Genomic DNA, 15371 nt, shown 5'->3' on the forward strand with positions numbered 1-15371 from the left:
CCTCAGGAGATCTGAATTAACCTCCAAAGGGCCTCTCTTTCCAGTGGCTATACAGGAAACTTAACAATTACTTGCCTAATGATGGTACTTGAACTAACTCCCTGCATTTCGATGGGTTGAATCAAGGTTTAGCAATTACTTAGAGTCTTTAAGCAAAAAGGATTAATTTCATCAAGTTTCCTCTCCTAGAGCTCCCTTTTAACTATTGTGACAGCAGAAGAGGTCCATTAAATGAGTTAATTAATAATTAATTAAAGAATTAACTTTACCTCTAAAATAAAAAAAAAAAATAGAAGTTAAATTTAAAAAAAAAATAAACCAAAAACCAAAGGGTGATTTTTTCAGGTTGTTGATGTGTGAAGATGTGGGAGGGATTCATCTCCTCTCTGTGAGATGTATCCTTCAGGATGAGGAGATTCACACCCTGCTCCCTCCTGGCTCCACCTGCACAGACTGCAAAGGAAGTGGTGACAACTACATCCAGTGGACACATGCAACTCAATCAGTGGATTCCCAGCCTTATTTCCACTCTTCCAGGATCTTCCTGGCCAGGGAATAAAGGATGGGACACACCAGCCAGAGCAGGCAGTACAACTGGAATATTTTGTGAGCTGAAATTCTTTAAGATCTGCTGATAGCCTTCCCCCTAATTCCTGAGGAGTTACCAGGGAGATGTCTATAAAGCAAAGATAAGGAAACTTGGACCTCCTCTGGGGGAAGCAGGAGAACACAGAGAGGAGCAGGAAAATTCCTGCCCAGTGCCCAAAACCACCCACGTGTTTACCACTGATCAGAAAACACATTTCTGAAACTGCACACCCATTAATTCAAATCCTGCTTCAGACAGGATGGAAGTTTGGAAATTATCCAGATGTTTTATCTCACCTTGGCAGGATGGATTCTCTAGAGAGAAACCAAAGCTTAACAACTCAGAAATTTTTCATCCCTTTCTCATCTTCTGATAGGCTTAGCCAGCAAGCTGAACCTTGAGAATTTAGAAGTGTACATCCCTAACCAGATTAAATATGCCTTGGGAGCATTAAATCAATCAGACTAGTCCAGGCTTAGGTGCAATGTTGTGTATCTATCATGAATCTGGAAAGTTTTTTCCTAAATCTGCACTTTTTTTGTTTGTTTGTTTGTTTATACCTGTCACTTTGCACCCTCCTCCTCTGAGAAGGTGAGGATCTAGGTTCACAATTGTAACCAAATAAAATTCAGCCAGACTTAGGCATTGACATGCAGCTGTGGCACACAAAACTCCTGAAACCACTGGGACTTCAACTTTGTTTCCCTTTTTCTTGCATTATCCATGTTTGCATCTCATTTTCTGCTTCGTGGCAAAATTAGGCATTGATTATGAAAAAAGGTCTTAACACACCATCATCAAAAGCATTGTGCTGGCCTGACTCAGTGGGAATCAATTATTCTGAGCAATAAATTACTGAGCACCAAAACCTGAGAGTCCTTCCCTGGTACAAAAAAAGAAGCCAGGAGTTCACGTTAGGTGAGGTCCCCAACCCAAGCTGAAAGCTCTGGGACACCTTGACCTCAGCCAGCAGCAAAGCCTTTTTCTGCTTGCTCCCATTACCTGGAAAATCTTCTTGGCATGGTAGTCATCGACTTCAATGTTCACTTCCTTCAGGAAGTCTTTGAGCTCTTTCAGGCTCATTTTGTTGTCTTTGTTTTTGTCAGCTTTCCGCAGGCAGGTGTGAATCCAGCTGCAGAGGGATGTAAGGAAATCTTTCCAGGTCAGCGCCTCGCCTAAACACCTAAATACCTTCTGCTGCACATGGCAGGGGGGAAATCCTCTTCTAAAGGCTCTGAGCCACCTCTCCAGCTGCTGTAAATCCGCCTGGGCGCCCTGAGCAGCTGACACAACCTCACCTTCTGCTCCCACTGAGCGCAGTGCTGCCTTGGCAGAAGGAAAATGCGCCGTGACACAACCGAGCGTGACCCGGGAGAAGCTTTTCACCATCTGGCCAAGGCTGGATCGGCTCTCTTTACCCTGTAGGAGTTTCTGGCCGCAGCCAGAAACAGTTCGATTTCTCTTTTATGACAGAAAGTACATTCTGCTCCAGACGGTTCAAAGGGGATAAAGGAAAGAATGAAAAGAGCTCCCAAGCCTGGTAAACTCATTGTCATGGATTTGTTCAATATTCAGCGTGTTATGGTGAACACTCAACTCCAGAGGTATCAATAATAATTTTTGAACTCACCTTCAGACCTTCAGCATATTTTTAGGGATTTCTACCTCTATCTCCTAAGAACTTTATTGTGAGTGGAATCAAATCAAACTTTGTGGGTCTTGCCTTTGTTTCCCTGAAGAAATGCACAGGGTCTGCTACTGTACTGTGATAATATTTAATATTTCTTCTTGCATAAGAGCTTGAGTTTCCATCTCTTTAGTACATTAATGGATCTGGAGTAGCTGCTGTAAGAATGATCTTAATGTGATGTCAGATAATTTGAACTGGGTCTCACATTTTCTTTCAGTCTCTAAAATAATGTTTGACAATTGAGACAATCTGCAGTTTTAAATACCAAAACACCCCATGCTTTTTGCATCGTGGAACTGACTGTCTAATTTGCTCTACTGTCAAATAAGAAAGGTCATCCAGAAAAATATCTACTTTTCAATAGGAAAAAAAAAAAAAGGATCAAAGTAAGAATTTGATCTCCAAGAATAACCTTCCATGTCTCACATAGGAAACAATGCTTCAAACTCATTCCAGAAAATCTTTTAAAAAATGCCTAATCTAAATGTTAATCAGAATAAAGCTCAGGATCAGCAAATACTAGCTCAGGCATATAGTGTTGTAACATTTAAACTGGGTCTTTCAAAATGACCCCAAAAAAGGGTATTAACAGCCTTAGGGGCTGTAAACACAACCCTGAAACAATGTTTACCAGAGCTACCCCTGCACTGCAGCATTTCCTAGTGATGGAGATATGTGTAAACTGTTAGTATTGTTTGTCTCATGGAAAGTTGAACTTTCTGACTTTAAAAGTCTTGGCAGGTGCTAAGCAATGACCTCACCCCACATCTGTCTTAGCCTGGTCATATTAATATTCCCCTTCTTTAGACATGGAAACCAAAATAAAGAGAGGCTGCATTTCCCAGGGACGCTCCAGAGCCCTGAACCAGGGTCTGGCTTGGACTGATTCTTCCCAAAAAATCCAGTTTGAGTTATGAAGCTGCCATGAGCAGAGGATGCTGTGCTGGGAGCACACCACACCCACCCTGGGGTGCAGAACTCCCCTCCACCAGCTCTGCTCCAGAGGGGTCTGCTCAGAGTGTCACCCTGGTGCCACCCACTCACACCTGACCCTGCACCTCGGGTCCCCTTCCCAGCCTTCCCTAAAAACAACAGGCAGGAGGAATGCCCAGCTCTGGTGAGCCAAGGGGAAATCCAGTCTGCCACAGCCAGAGGTGAGCAGTAAGGGTGGATAGAAACTACACTTCTGTGCATAGAAACTGCTGGTTTTGTGCTAACCACTGCAAAAAACCCAGATGTTTTTTAAGAGTCTGCATAATTTCCTCTGATAATGAGCACCCAAAGGTCATGCACCTACCCAAAGGCCTCTCTGGAAGGGAAAATGTGGGCAAAAGAGTATGCCCAGATCCTCCCTGTGAATGGAGGATGCTTTTCTCTTAGATCCCTTCCTAAGAGGCTGAGAAATGCAGGAGGAAAATCAGAGAGCCCAGGAAGAGCCCAGGCACACACAGTGGGTCCTCTTGCTGCAAGGGCAAGCAGCAAAGAGAGAAAAAGGAGAATCCAGACAACTGAGATCTCAGTAAATAGCAGCATTCTGGCCCCAAAATACCCAAACTCCCCATCCATCTGGATCCCCTCAGCTTTGGGAGAGCTTACAGCAGCTGGATGAACAAAGCACTCCAACTGAAAGTCCTCTTGTCTGCTACAAACACCATTTTTCAGTCCTGGCTGTGGTTCTTCCTTTCACCTTCTGCCCCTCTGTGGGCTTGAGTGCACTAGGAAAAAGCTGCTCCCATTTCTGTATACATCCAGATTTCTGTATACATCACAATATACATAATACAGATTTCTGTATACATCTGTATCCATTCTGTATACATACATTCATCCTTCAATCACATCCAGGGAGAGCCTGCCTCTTGCCTCTTGTTTTTAAAGGATATGCCAGCTCCAGGGCTACCAGTTTTCTCTTAGTTTCAGTCATCCCTCTTTGGTTTCTATCTGGCAGATATCCCATGAATCTGCTCAGAACAGAAATGCTGCAGAAATTCTGGTAAGTGCTTTCAAACCAGAAGAAAAGCTCACACATAAACCCCAGAACCAAAGCAGATGCTGCCACCCTGCTCAAATGAAAAGTCCTCTGTATTTTCTGGTCCAAAGTCCTCCCTGCACATATACCTGCAGTATTTCCTAAACAACCTATGCCAGCCTGCTGCAAGGTTGAATCTGAGACTTATTAAAACAGAACTCTGTGTATAAGAACATCAGAAATGCTCATCAAGCATGTGGGAGCTTTATCTGTGTAGGAATATAGGACTGGAAAAATACATAAGACACTGAATCCAGTCCCCTTCTACCACAGGCAACTCCATTGAATTCCAAACTGAAGGAGCCCCATCTGAAACTAGCTGAGTTTTTGCTTTCAATCCTTGTTTTCAAAAACTTGCACATTCCTTACTTGTTTTGCAAGGCTTTGGGAGGCTGAAAAAGATACCCTGCAAGGCAATTCTCCAGTCAGGGGGGACAGGCAGGGGACACAACACTTCTCATCTCCTGACTCTTCCCCTTCTGTGCTCACAGATGTGGAGAACACTCCTGAGGTTTAAGAAAGATCTGAGCGAGCCCACGCTGCCAAGCAAACCCAGTGAAGGCAGACTAAATTTAAAATCCCAGGCTTTAATTAAACATCATCAAATTTCAAATGAGAAATCATGCTGTTCTGTAATTCCAGGTTACGTTAAACGGCCTGAGACAAGCCCAGATTGGAAGCCAGCACCGCACAGTAATTACTCTTCCAGAAATATGGTTTGCCTACCCACCCTATTTAGCTTCAATTCTGCTTTCCAAAGACAGAAAGGCACTTTTCCATGCTGGAAATTTACAGCCTTCTTCCTTTGCAAATGTCATTGTTATTTTTCCCCCCTTAACAATGTTGTCTCCTCTTACGGGCAAGTTTTTCAGCAATATACTTAACTTGATATGCTCCAGGGACAACTTTCTGTAGCCCAGATTTTCCCCTACACACTGTGGGGTGGCTGAGGAGTGACCTTACAGCCCAGAGCTTGAAAAACCAGCCAAAAAAGACACTCATAATGCAGGAGATAAAGAGAACATCCCAGGCACATATAATGGAGATAATGGAGTCTGATTCCTTTAAGTGAACAGCACTGTGGCTGTGGAAAATGCTTCTCAGACTTCAGAGAATCCACAGAAGAGCAAAGCCTGAAGAAGGCTCAGCATTATGCACCATCTCCTTCTCCATCAGTACATTATTACCCAGCAGAGAACCCACATGGAATGAAGACTTAACTGAGGGCAAGACTCCCTGGTGCCTGCTCAGACTTGAGCTCCAGCTTTGTGATTCTTCCCAGCTGAGGATTTTGCATCTCCCCTTCCTCTCTGATGTTTGGTGTGAAACAAGTCATGAAGCCCACCCAGCCTTCTCTCCCCAAAAGATGGCTCTTCTCCTCTTTTCCTCTCTGATAGATGAATGTCTACCTTTGGGAAGCTTAAAGGAACTTAATATTTTATGGCTGCTGCAGCTCTGTGAAATCAGGGTGAAATCAGCAAACAGTCTCAGATGTAATGTCCAGAGTCCCAGACACACAGGGACTGAAGAAAATCCACCCAAAACTGCACCCACAGATATTCTCTCTTTTTATACATGATACCTCTGCTTGCAAAGGAACTTACTGAGTGAAATGCAGCCTCGGGGAAAATGCCCTGTGAATTCAGCAGAGCCAGGATTTCACCCAATAACCAACCCCTCTCCATTTCATAATGAATTCACCCTCCCTTCCTGCTCTGTGCCTTTTCCTTTCTCATCTCTGCATTGTCACTAGAGCAACTGCAGATTTTTTCAGGGCAAAACTTCCTCTCATGCTGAGGCTATTAAGGAGCAATTTCACTCAAGTCAGTGGAGCTACCCTGGAGTAAATTTGGCAGTGAGAAGAGGAGAATCAGTTCCCTCTCCTTGTATTACCGAGAAACACGGTAAACAGCGTGGGCTTTTCATGCCTTGCCAAGAAGTGCCTGTCCTGCAGTTTACTGCAATGAGAGTGAAACAGACCCCTGAAGAACACAAAAAAAATAATGATTGTTTTATCTGGAGCTCCATGAAAGGGAGAATTCTTTGCTTAAGGAGCCACATTAAGCCTGACTCCACTCTTGCTGGTACCATTGTAAAACAGGGGGGGAAAGCACAGGAAAGCAGGGAGCTTGCCTGGGTGCAAAATCAGTGCAAGAGAAAAACCCAGTGCCCAGGGCCAATAGGGAAAAAAGGAGGTTAGTCTACTATCCCCACCCACAGGGAAAGACAAGTGCATCTTTGTCTGTGATTAATCACTTTATAAGGCAAAGGATACTGTTGGAGTTTCTGTTTCTGGTTCATGGAGTTGCTGTGGGCTATGATTTTCCCAAGGCCGGCGATCCAGTGGTTGGCATCATCCTCTGAACTCGCAATGAGGTCCAGGTTTTTCCGCTGGTCTTTGAAGACGATGGAAAAGCAGCGATACTCTGGGACATCCTTGGCATATTTTTCCATACCTTCTGTTTTATGGCCTGACCTCACATCCCGGATATCTTCAATGGAGACTGTGGAAAGAAAGCAGAGCCTGCTGTCAGCAGGGGTTCACTCAGCCTTATCTCTGCTTGGTGAGGGATGTTAAAAAATTATTCTTTCTCCTTTTTCTGAAGCCTCTGGAGGGTTCCCTCCCCCACTTCCCAAAGCTTTGCTACTAAAGAAAACTCAGCTCAAAAGAACCAGGAAAAGCAAGAAATTTTAAAAAGAAAACCCCTCTCTCCATTTTTTTTTTTATTTAATAAAGAAGCAGAGTATGTCATAGGTGCCATACTGTGAGGTCCTGCTCATGAAAATCAAATCATGGCCAAGAGTTTGGTTCCAAGCCCTTGGAGCATCCCTTGACTCATTCCCCCTGAGAAAGGGGAGAGTGGAGCTGTGCCTCCCTATGAACATCACCCCACAGGAGAATCCTAAAACCACAGAATGGTTTGGGTTGGAAGGGACCTTAAAGATCATCCAGTTCCAAACTGTCCTGAAATGGACAGGGACACCTTCCACTAGATCAGGTTGCTCCAAGCCATATCCAGCTGGCCTTGAGCAATTCTGGGGATGAGAAGACCACAGCCTCTCTGGGCAAAATAAGAGGTGACTTCAATAAGAGGAGGGTAAGGAACAAACCTGTTCCTTCTTTAGGTTGCAAAAATAATGAGAAGGTAAAATTTAAGATCCTATCTGTTCCTCTCAGTCATGGTAATTCAAATTAAGGAGGCAAAGACCAAAGCTTCAGAGCAGCCTGGTGTCACCCATACTCAATCCTAACCCCTGTCAAGGGTAGAATTTATCCTCTTTGCTGTAAGAAATCAAAACACTGTTTTTAAGATGATCCTTCCCCAGTTCCATCTCTGCTCTTGAGAAATGAACCCTGAAGTTACTCCAAGTTTGCCAAATGCACACACAAGGCAATCCAGAAGGAGCAGTGTATGAAGAGACTTTTATTAAACAAATATAAGTAACAGAGACAACCTTAAAATACCCTTGAGAGCAATCTTGGTGCCCTCAAACCAGGCTGAGCTCAGGTGAGCTCCCAGCAGCACCCACAGCCTCTTTTTGTCTTTCATGGGTCACTTCACACATTTACAAAGCACTGGCACAGGTTGCCCTGAGCAGTTGTGGATGCCCCATCCCTGGAAATGTTCAAGGCCATGTCAGACAGGGCTTGGATCAGCCTGGTCTGGAGCTTTGTTAAAAAGCATTGCTCGAGTATAAAATATCCCCAAAGTTCAGCTGAATAGGAGAAACTTGCTTTTAAACATCCAATTCACCATTAAAATGTCCAGTTCATTTAAAGTCAACACTAGAAAAATCCAGCTCAGTATCCACCTGCACATTTTTTGACATGACTGCCTTGGGATTATCCAAAATTCATCAGATGCTCATTAGAGCATTGAAAACTTCCATATTTTCCCCCAGAGCAGTCATGACAATGCTCAGCTGCTGGGGAAAAAAACCCCAAAACTCTGCATCCAAAATTTCAGTCTTCAAAAATCAGTGACTTTCCAATTCAACACTTAACATTTGCTTCAAGTTCAAATGCTGGGGTGGTCAAACACCTTCCACAGCATTTTGCTGGTTTGATTCCTGTACAAGAACACACCATGAGGAGCTCTCTGGAGCTGGCAAAGCTCTTCCCCAACAATTATGAGCTGTTATCTCTGGGTGGTCTTTGATTATCACTTCATAAAGGCCAACAGTTGATCATCTGAGGGGAGAGGAGGAAAAGGTTGGGTTGGGATGGGCTGCTGTGGAATTATGTTATCTGGCCAATTTACCTTGGAGTGAAAGTTTATGGGTTTGAGTACTAAAACCAGCTTAAAAAGACAAAAAGGCTGCAATTCCCCCACAGCTGAGCCTTCCTGGTGACCTTGCCCTTTAACCAGGACATTAATCAAATTATAGTGGTTGTGTCTAAGGTGGAATTTCACCTTTAATGCACAGCATCTTACCATGTTTGGCCAGATTCAGTTCAATCAAAAAGTCTGAAGTTAATTAAGGTTTCTTTTATAGCCAGTGGGAAATAAATCAGCTTTTGGAACACAGCTGTTCTATCCTATTCACACAAAAACTTCAGGGTAAAATAAATTAATCTTAATCCATGGCTACAGTGGACCCTTGACCAGAAGGGAAGTGCAAGCTGGGCATCTCATATGCAGACTGTCAATAAGTATGGGATTCTCCTCCTTTCCAGAACTCTTCTGCTTATGGCAATGAAGTGGAAGGATCATCCTGTTATTCCTCCTCACCTGCCAGCTGCTCACCACTGCTTGGCTCACAAGAGTTATTGTCCTGCAGAACGGCTCCTTAATCTGCTTGTGCAATCAATCCCTAAATTTTGGATTGGCAGTGGCCTCGTGTTTCCAAGACCAGAAAATCTGATGTTAAATATTGGAAATTTAGAATGGATTCTTTGGAAACCATTACGTGACTGCATGAATCCACTGGAAAAGAAAGCTGTGTGGGAGGAAAAAAAAAGGATTGAAAACCTGTGTCTGGAAGGGCTGCCTTGATCTTTTCAGAGTATGCTGAGCAGAGGATGATGGAGATAAAAGAGCTCCTCAATACAGGAAGGGTACAAGGAAAGCTGAAAAGCAGGACTGGTGTCTATTGTAGTCACACAAGAGAAAAGGAGAGAAACTATCACCACAGGAACTGTTAAAACACAGGGTAAGGAAGGACACTTTTTATAGCTTTCCATAGCTTGGTTGTGTGTCCTGTTTTCATCTATCAATAAAAAAGCTGAAGCCAAAGGACTCAGCCCAAGCCATCTGCTAAAGTTATCTCTTTTCTGGAAAATCTTAACCCAGCATGAGTACTTTATCAGCTGCTCCCAGGCAGCGACAGAACTCTATTAAGAGTCCCAAACTGTGTGTTCAGCCGAGCTATCTGCAAGGAGAAATCAAAAATAACTGGGGGACAGAGATGTTTCACAGCAGAGGAACACTGGCAGCAAACAGCCATCAATCACAACTCCCTGCAGCCTCCCTGTTCCTTCCCCATCACGCCACAGCGGGGAGATAACCACAAGCAGAAGAGAATCTGGAAAGTTTGCATCTCCTTCTGAGTGTTTGCGTCTGCTGAAGACGTGGTTTGCAGAGAGCCCAAAAGATGACGCACAGCACAAGGAAGGCTGTGTTTCTCCTGGCCTCCAGACTCACACAGGTTACATCCTGGTCAGCCTTCCTGGCTGCTGTGCACGCTGCTCGGACATCCAAAGGCTCCCCAGTGACACAGACATACAGCAGCCTTCCCTGGAGCCAGTGCAATGACTTTGAACTACTCTCAGGGAGATGTTGAGAACTTTCCTTCTAGCCCTCCTTTCAGTTTTCATCACTGGCTCCTGCTCTTGTGCTTCTCCCTTGCTGATTTTCAGCCCAGTGCCCTTCTCCTCTTTCACCCCTGGCATCAGCAGGCAGGGATGACTCAGGCCCTCGGGGTGCTTTTGGTATTCTCAAGCAACCAACATGTATCTTTTGGGTATCTCTCTTGATTTGGATTTCTCTCTTCACAGCGTTCAAGGAGCTCGGTGTTAAACTTGCAAACTCATCTCCTCACGCAGAAGGAACACTCCTTAAAGGAAATCTGCTGGATGATCCTTAAGGTCCCTTCCAACCCAAGCCACTCTATGATTCTGGTGTAGAAGAACCAGAAGGAGGAGCCTGACATTCCTAATGATGAAAGCAATTGTCTGAGAGAGGAGCCCTGGCCTCTCCATCTCTTCTCTCATCACTGCTCCACAATCGAAATGCCCAGACCATGCTGGGAGCATGAACAGTAAAACTCTTTGGTAATCCTAAGGAATAGAGGGAAAGGAGGAACAAAGGCAGAAAACAATCCCTTTGCTTTCCTCCAGCTTGACAGGCAGCCCTTACAAATGAGGCATTTTGTCAACAGTATTGGTCATGAGAGAAAGTAAGAAATTGAACCTGCACCTCCTGCAAACTACTGAGCATGTGAAGGACAAGGACTGGCAGGTGTTTCTCCTTTCTTGTGCCTTTGCTGATGAAGTGGGAGAGGAGGGTCACTGTATGGGCACTGCCAAAGCAGCCTTCCTTGAGTCACTCCTAAGGGATGGGGGCAGCTCTTCACTCTGGGGGAAGAACTCCTCAGATCATTTCCTTATGCTAGCCCCTGTCAGTAGCAGGTGATCTGTGCAATGTGGCATTCAGTCACACTGAATTACTCCATCCCACTCTAATTGGCTCAGTAAGTCACCTCTGTTTACTGTCAAGAAATGCAGATGAGAAACGTGCTGAGCCGTACAGAGCCCTCACCCCATCCTGCATGTCTGCAGAGAGGCCAGACCCTCACCAGCTGCACCTCAGCTCAGCATCTTGTCAGGAGCAGATGGAAGCTGCTGCCTGACCCCAGGAACATCCTGCAGAGATTTCACAACACATCCAGTGTTCCCCATGCGCTGCTTCTTGCGTTGGTTTCACCCCAGGAAGAGCCGTTCAGCTGATTTTGGTTTCTCCAGGGTGGCTGATGCTAATGGCCAAACTCAGGTGGGATCAGGACCTTTGTAATCAGCAGGAGCTGGAGCACTGTCAGCCCCCTGGGCTGGGAGTACCAGTGATGGGCGATGGGTGAAGGCTCCCATCACCCTCATCCCTGAGGAACACCTTTCCAGAATGACTCACAGGTGGGTTCAGCACGAGCCCCGCTGTGCCGTGCCTTCCCAGCCCTGCCAGCACTGCTCTTTCATCTCCCTGTGTGAGAGTTACAGCAGGTCCCAGCTGCTGATTCCTCATCCATGCTCTTCTCCACTCCCCCTCCACCGACATGCCCAGCAGGTTGTTCTGACTCGAGATCTGCTGCACAGCAGTCTGCCCTCATCGCTGGCCTGTGTTCAGCAGCTGACAACCAGTGATACAATGCACATGCAATTTTACAGGTTGTTTGGAAACACCCTTTCATATAAGGTCTTTATCCAGTCTTTCAGTCTCCCCATCATGGCTTGGGGCATCAAAGCAAAGAGAGTGATCTCTATTTATTCCTTCCACACAACCAGGGCCCTGCAAACTATTTTGGCGACCGGTTCCTACTTCCCCTGCCATCACAGCACCGCTAAATCTGGATCTGAGGCTCTCAACACTTCTGCCTTTGCATTTAGCATATGCTATGGAGAATAAGGTCAATATGTGTCAGCGTGCTGCCTGTGATGAAAACTGTCCCAGCAACGCCCGCGGTGGCCTGATTCAAAACTCAATCGAAGAAACAGGCAGCTCTGCATCTGAAATGACGTGCAGGATGGCTTGAGCGACTTTGATAAAAAACTAATGAGACCCACAGACAGATGGTTTTGTTTCCAGAGCTGATGGCTGCCTTGCATAACGCATTCGCATCAGCAAATATTTTTCCAGGGATAAATACATGTCTGACCACAAAAGCAATGATTCCTCAAGAAACTACAGAAGGAAGCTGTCGGTGCAGCCAGCTACCTGCTGTGTGCACACAGGTTGCTGAGAGTTTCTGTTGACTTTAGGCACTTATCAGGAACAATTTCAAGCTTTTGCTTCTTGACTCGAGCAAACACAGAGCAATATTATATCCTTCCTGTTCTTCTGCAAGCAAGTTCAGGACAATAATTCAATGGAGACAATAATTTATTCTTCCACTAAAGTGGTGAGGTATGTTAATTGCATGGTATTTTAAGGATATTCATTAATTTCACAGCAAGACAAAAGCAAAGGAAAAATTTTCTGCTGAACACTGGTACTAGGCTACAAACATAAACCTTTTGTACTATGTTTAAACCAAGCAAAGAATATCCTATAACTCTGCCAGAAACCAGAGGAACAGAAACAAATTCTGTGCATTTTCAATAGTGACAATAACTAACCATTAGATCAAAAGATCCATTTCATGACTTTAAGTAATAATAGAGTCACCACTTGCAACACTCAGTAGTGCAACCGAGATTTCTGTTTTAATCAAAAAACAGAAAAAAGAAAAAAAATTCCAACAATAGTAATTTTTACATAAATCTTTTGGCCAGGAATGGAAATATTTCAGCTACAACTCCTGACGTTCTCTCTTGACTTCACTGCTCATGACTCAACAACGCAGCCCCAGTGAGTCATCCCTGGTTCAGTGTGTGAAGCATTTCATGGCTGTCATGGAAAACATCACCTCCCTGAGCCTCCAGGACAGACACAGCACAGGAGGTGCCAAAGCACCATCTCTGGGGCCCCACTGCAGCACCCCTAAACTTAATGGACTCGTTCAGCCTTTTCCTTCTGCCTTTGAATTCTCTGTTTCTCTACCAGCTGCTCAAAAGGATGATTCACTGGAAAGTTTTCAACCATTCCCACAAATCCCCAAGTTGAGAGAGTTTTTAAAGGGATTGAGTCTGGCTTAAGTGAGCTCACACTAGGGATTACAGCTGATTTAAAAAATGCTTTCAGAAATCAATTTCACTGAAAGCAGTAAATGCCTTTTTGCTCTTTTTTTCTTTTTTCACCTGCATGAGATCTGGTATTTGACCACAGCTAAAGGAGCCAGTGCTACTGCCAGGCTGCTGCTCTGCCCCCTTTGGCTCTCCTTCCTCACCCCACAGTGATGCTCAGCAGTGAACTGCCTCAGAATGAGCTGTTTTCCAGCTCCCTCACACAAATCTTTGCCTCAAAACTCTTAATACAGCCACTTTAACTCTCTTTCTGGAGGCCAGGGAGAAAGCTCTGTAAAAGCCTCTCGGGCCCAAGAATCATCCAACCTCCCATGGTCCTACACATCAGTTAGGATCATGAGAGCAGCAGTTTGTTTGTGGATCTGGCTGTAGCTCAGCCACAGGAAGGAGCAATCCTGTGGTGAACAATGGATTTTAAAAGGTGCTTTTGAGCAGCCCCTGGTGCCCAGCACCCTTGTGTTTCTGCTGGAGGCAATCAGAGAGGACACACAGGGCAGAACATGCTTGTTGGAAAACTGACTTAAGATGCTTCAATGCTTTTGGAAAAAAAAAAAAAAAAAAGTGCCCTGGGGTCTAAATGGAACATACTGAAAAATAAGGAATTATTGACAATAAGGAAAAAATGGATTATTCTACTAGACAAGAAACCATTTTGGAAGGACAGCTTATCCCCAAAGCCCTGTTTGGGTAATGCAGCTATGAAGACATCATCTAATTTAAATTCCCAGTTGTTTAAAATAAAGAGAAGAGAGGAAGGTACTGCTTATATCCCATGTATCTGATCCAGGCAACATCTGTTCCTGTCACAACCCTGATAAGTGGCTGTTTTTGAACTTCAAACATCTGAGATTCTCCTGTCTAACCTTGGCAGTGCCCAGCTTTATCTACTGGACTCCATCACACACAGGTTTACAAACAGCTTTTCCACACAGTTGTAAGAACACCAACAGGAATAACAAGAAACTATCCAAACAAAAACATAACCCTACCCAGACTTCCCTCCTCTGAGGTGCATCCATCACTGTCAGCAATGCTGCAGATAAGATTAGACCTCCTGCTAAACCTCCCAGTTTCCATTCTGTTCATCCTTTTTTCCATCCTGAAAAGGGAGCTTATCTGCAGCTTTGTCCTGGAAAGTCAGTGTCTGTTAACAAGGAAGGGTGACCCTATGTAGAGACTTGCCCTGAAGTCTGATTTGGGTGTCAAATCATGACCCTGCACTATTCCTCTGATGTGACAGCCTTCACACTGGACCAAATGAGAAGGCAGATGTGATACCAGAGCCTGCCAGAGACCACAACATGAGCCAGGGGTAACCCAAAGCAGCCTGGTGAAGTTAAAAGCCCCAAAACAAAACTCAAACACAGTGATCACTCTGAAAACTCAAGAATGGAAGGTCTCAGAAGATCAATACAAGAGAAAGGCAAGGAGAAACGTGAACAGAAGGTTGAGGGAAGTGTTTTTGTCCCTCTCCTCTGCTCTCATGATACACTTGCAGTACTGCAGCTCTGGGGCCTCCAAGAGTGTGAATGTGTTGGAGCAAGCCCAGAGGAAGCCACAAAGATGCTCCAAGGGCTGGAGCCATTTGCTCTGGGGACAGGCTGGGAGAGCTGGGGGAATTCAACCTGAAGAAAAAGCTCCAGGGAGACATTAGAGCCCCTCTCAGCACCTAAAGGGGCTCCAAGAGATCTGGGGAGGGACTTCTGACAAGGGCCTGGAGTGATGGGATCAAGGGGAATGGCTTCACACTGCCAGAAAGCAGGTTTAGATTAGCTATCAGGCAGTGATTCTTTACAGCCAGGGTGGTGAGGCCCTGGCACAGGCTGCCCACAGGAGCCATGGCTGCTCCATCCCTGGAAATGTTCAAGTCCCTTCCAACCTAAACCATTCCATGATTTTATGAAAATGGATCTCTTTGATGTCATGGCTTAGGACTTGGCAGGAGTCAGTAATCATCTCTCTTGTTGTCTGCCAGGCTCAGGTGTGTGTGCAGCACCTGCTGGAAGCAGCCCTGAGTGTTCCTCCAACCCTCCCAAGAGCTTGGCACAGGCTCACATCCTGCCAGGAGCACATGGGACACAGCCTGTGCAGCTCCCACAGCCAGATGGGTGTCAGGGTGCAGAGCCAGCCTGACCAGAGCTTGACCAGAACTTGCCTTCACAGAGCT

At 45.2% G+C, this 15371-nt stretch overlaps 1 protein-coding gene across 2 annotated transcripts in view; it reads right to left on the reverse strand.

Moving 5' to 3' along the window:
* Positions 1 to 15371, reverse strand: part of PLCD1 (phospholipase C delta 1) — a 50616-nt gene that overhangs the window by 20584 nt on the left and 14661 nt on the right. For both annotated transcript variants that reach the window (XM_015619183.3, XM_015619182.3), the window contains exons 3-4: positions 6584 to 6812; positions 1592 to 1721 (exon numbers count right to left, since the gene is read on the reverse strand). In XM_015619183.3, coding sequence (XP_015474669.1) covers positions 1592 to 1721; positions 6584 to 6812 — 359 coding nt within the window. The remainder of the gene's footprint in view (positions 1 to 1591; positions 1722 to 6583; positions 6813 to 15371) is intronic.

Source organism: Parus major, chromosome 2 (assembly GCF_001522545.3).
Source record: "Parus major isolate Abel chromosome 2, Parus_major1.1, whole genome shotgun sequence".
NCBI classification, from domain to species: Eukaryota; Metazoa; Chordata; class Aves; order Passeriformes; family Paridae; genus Parus; species Parus major.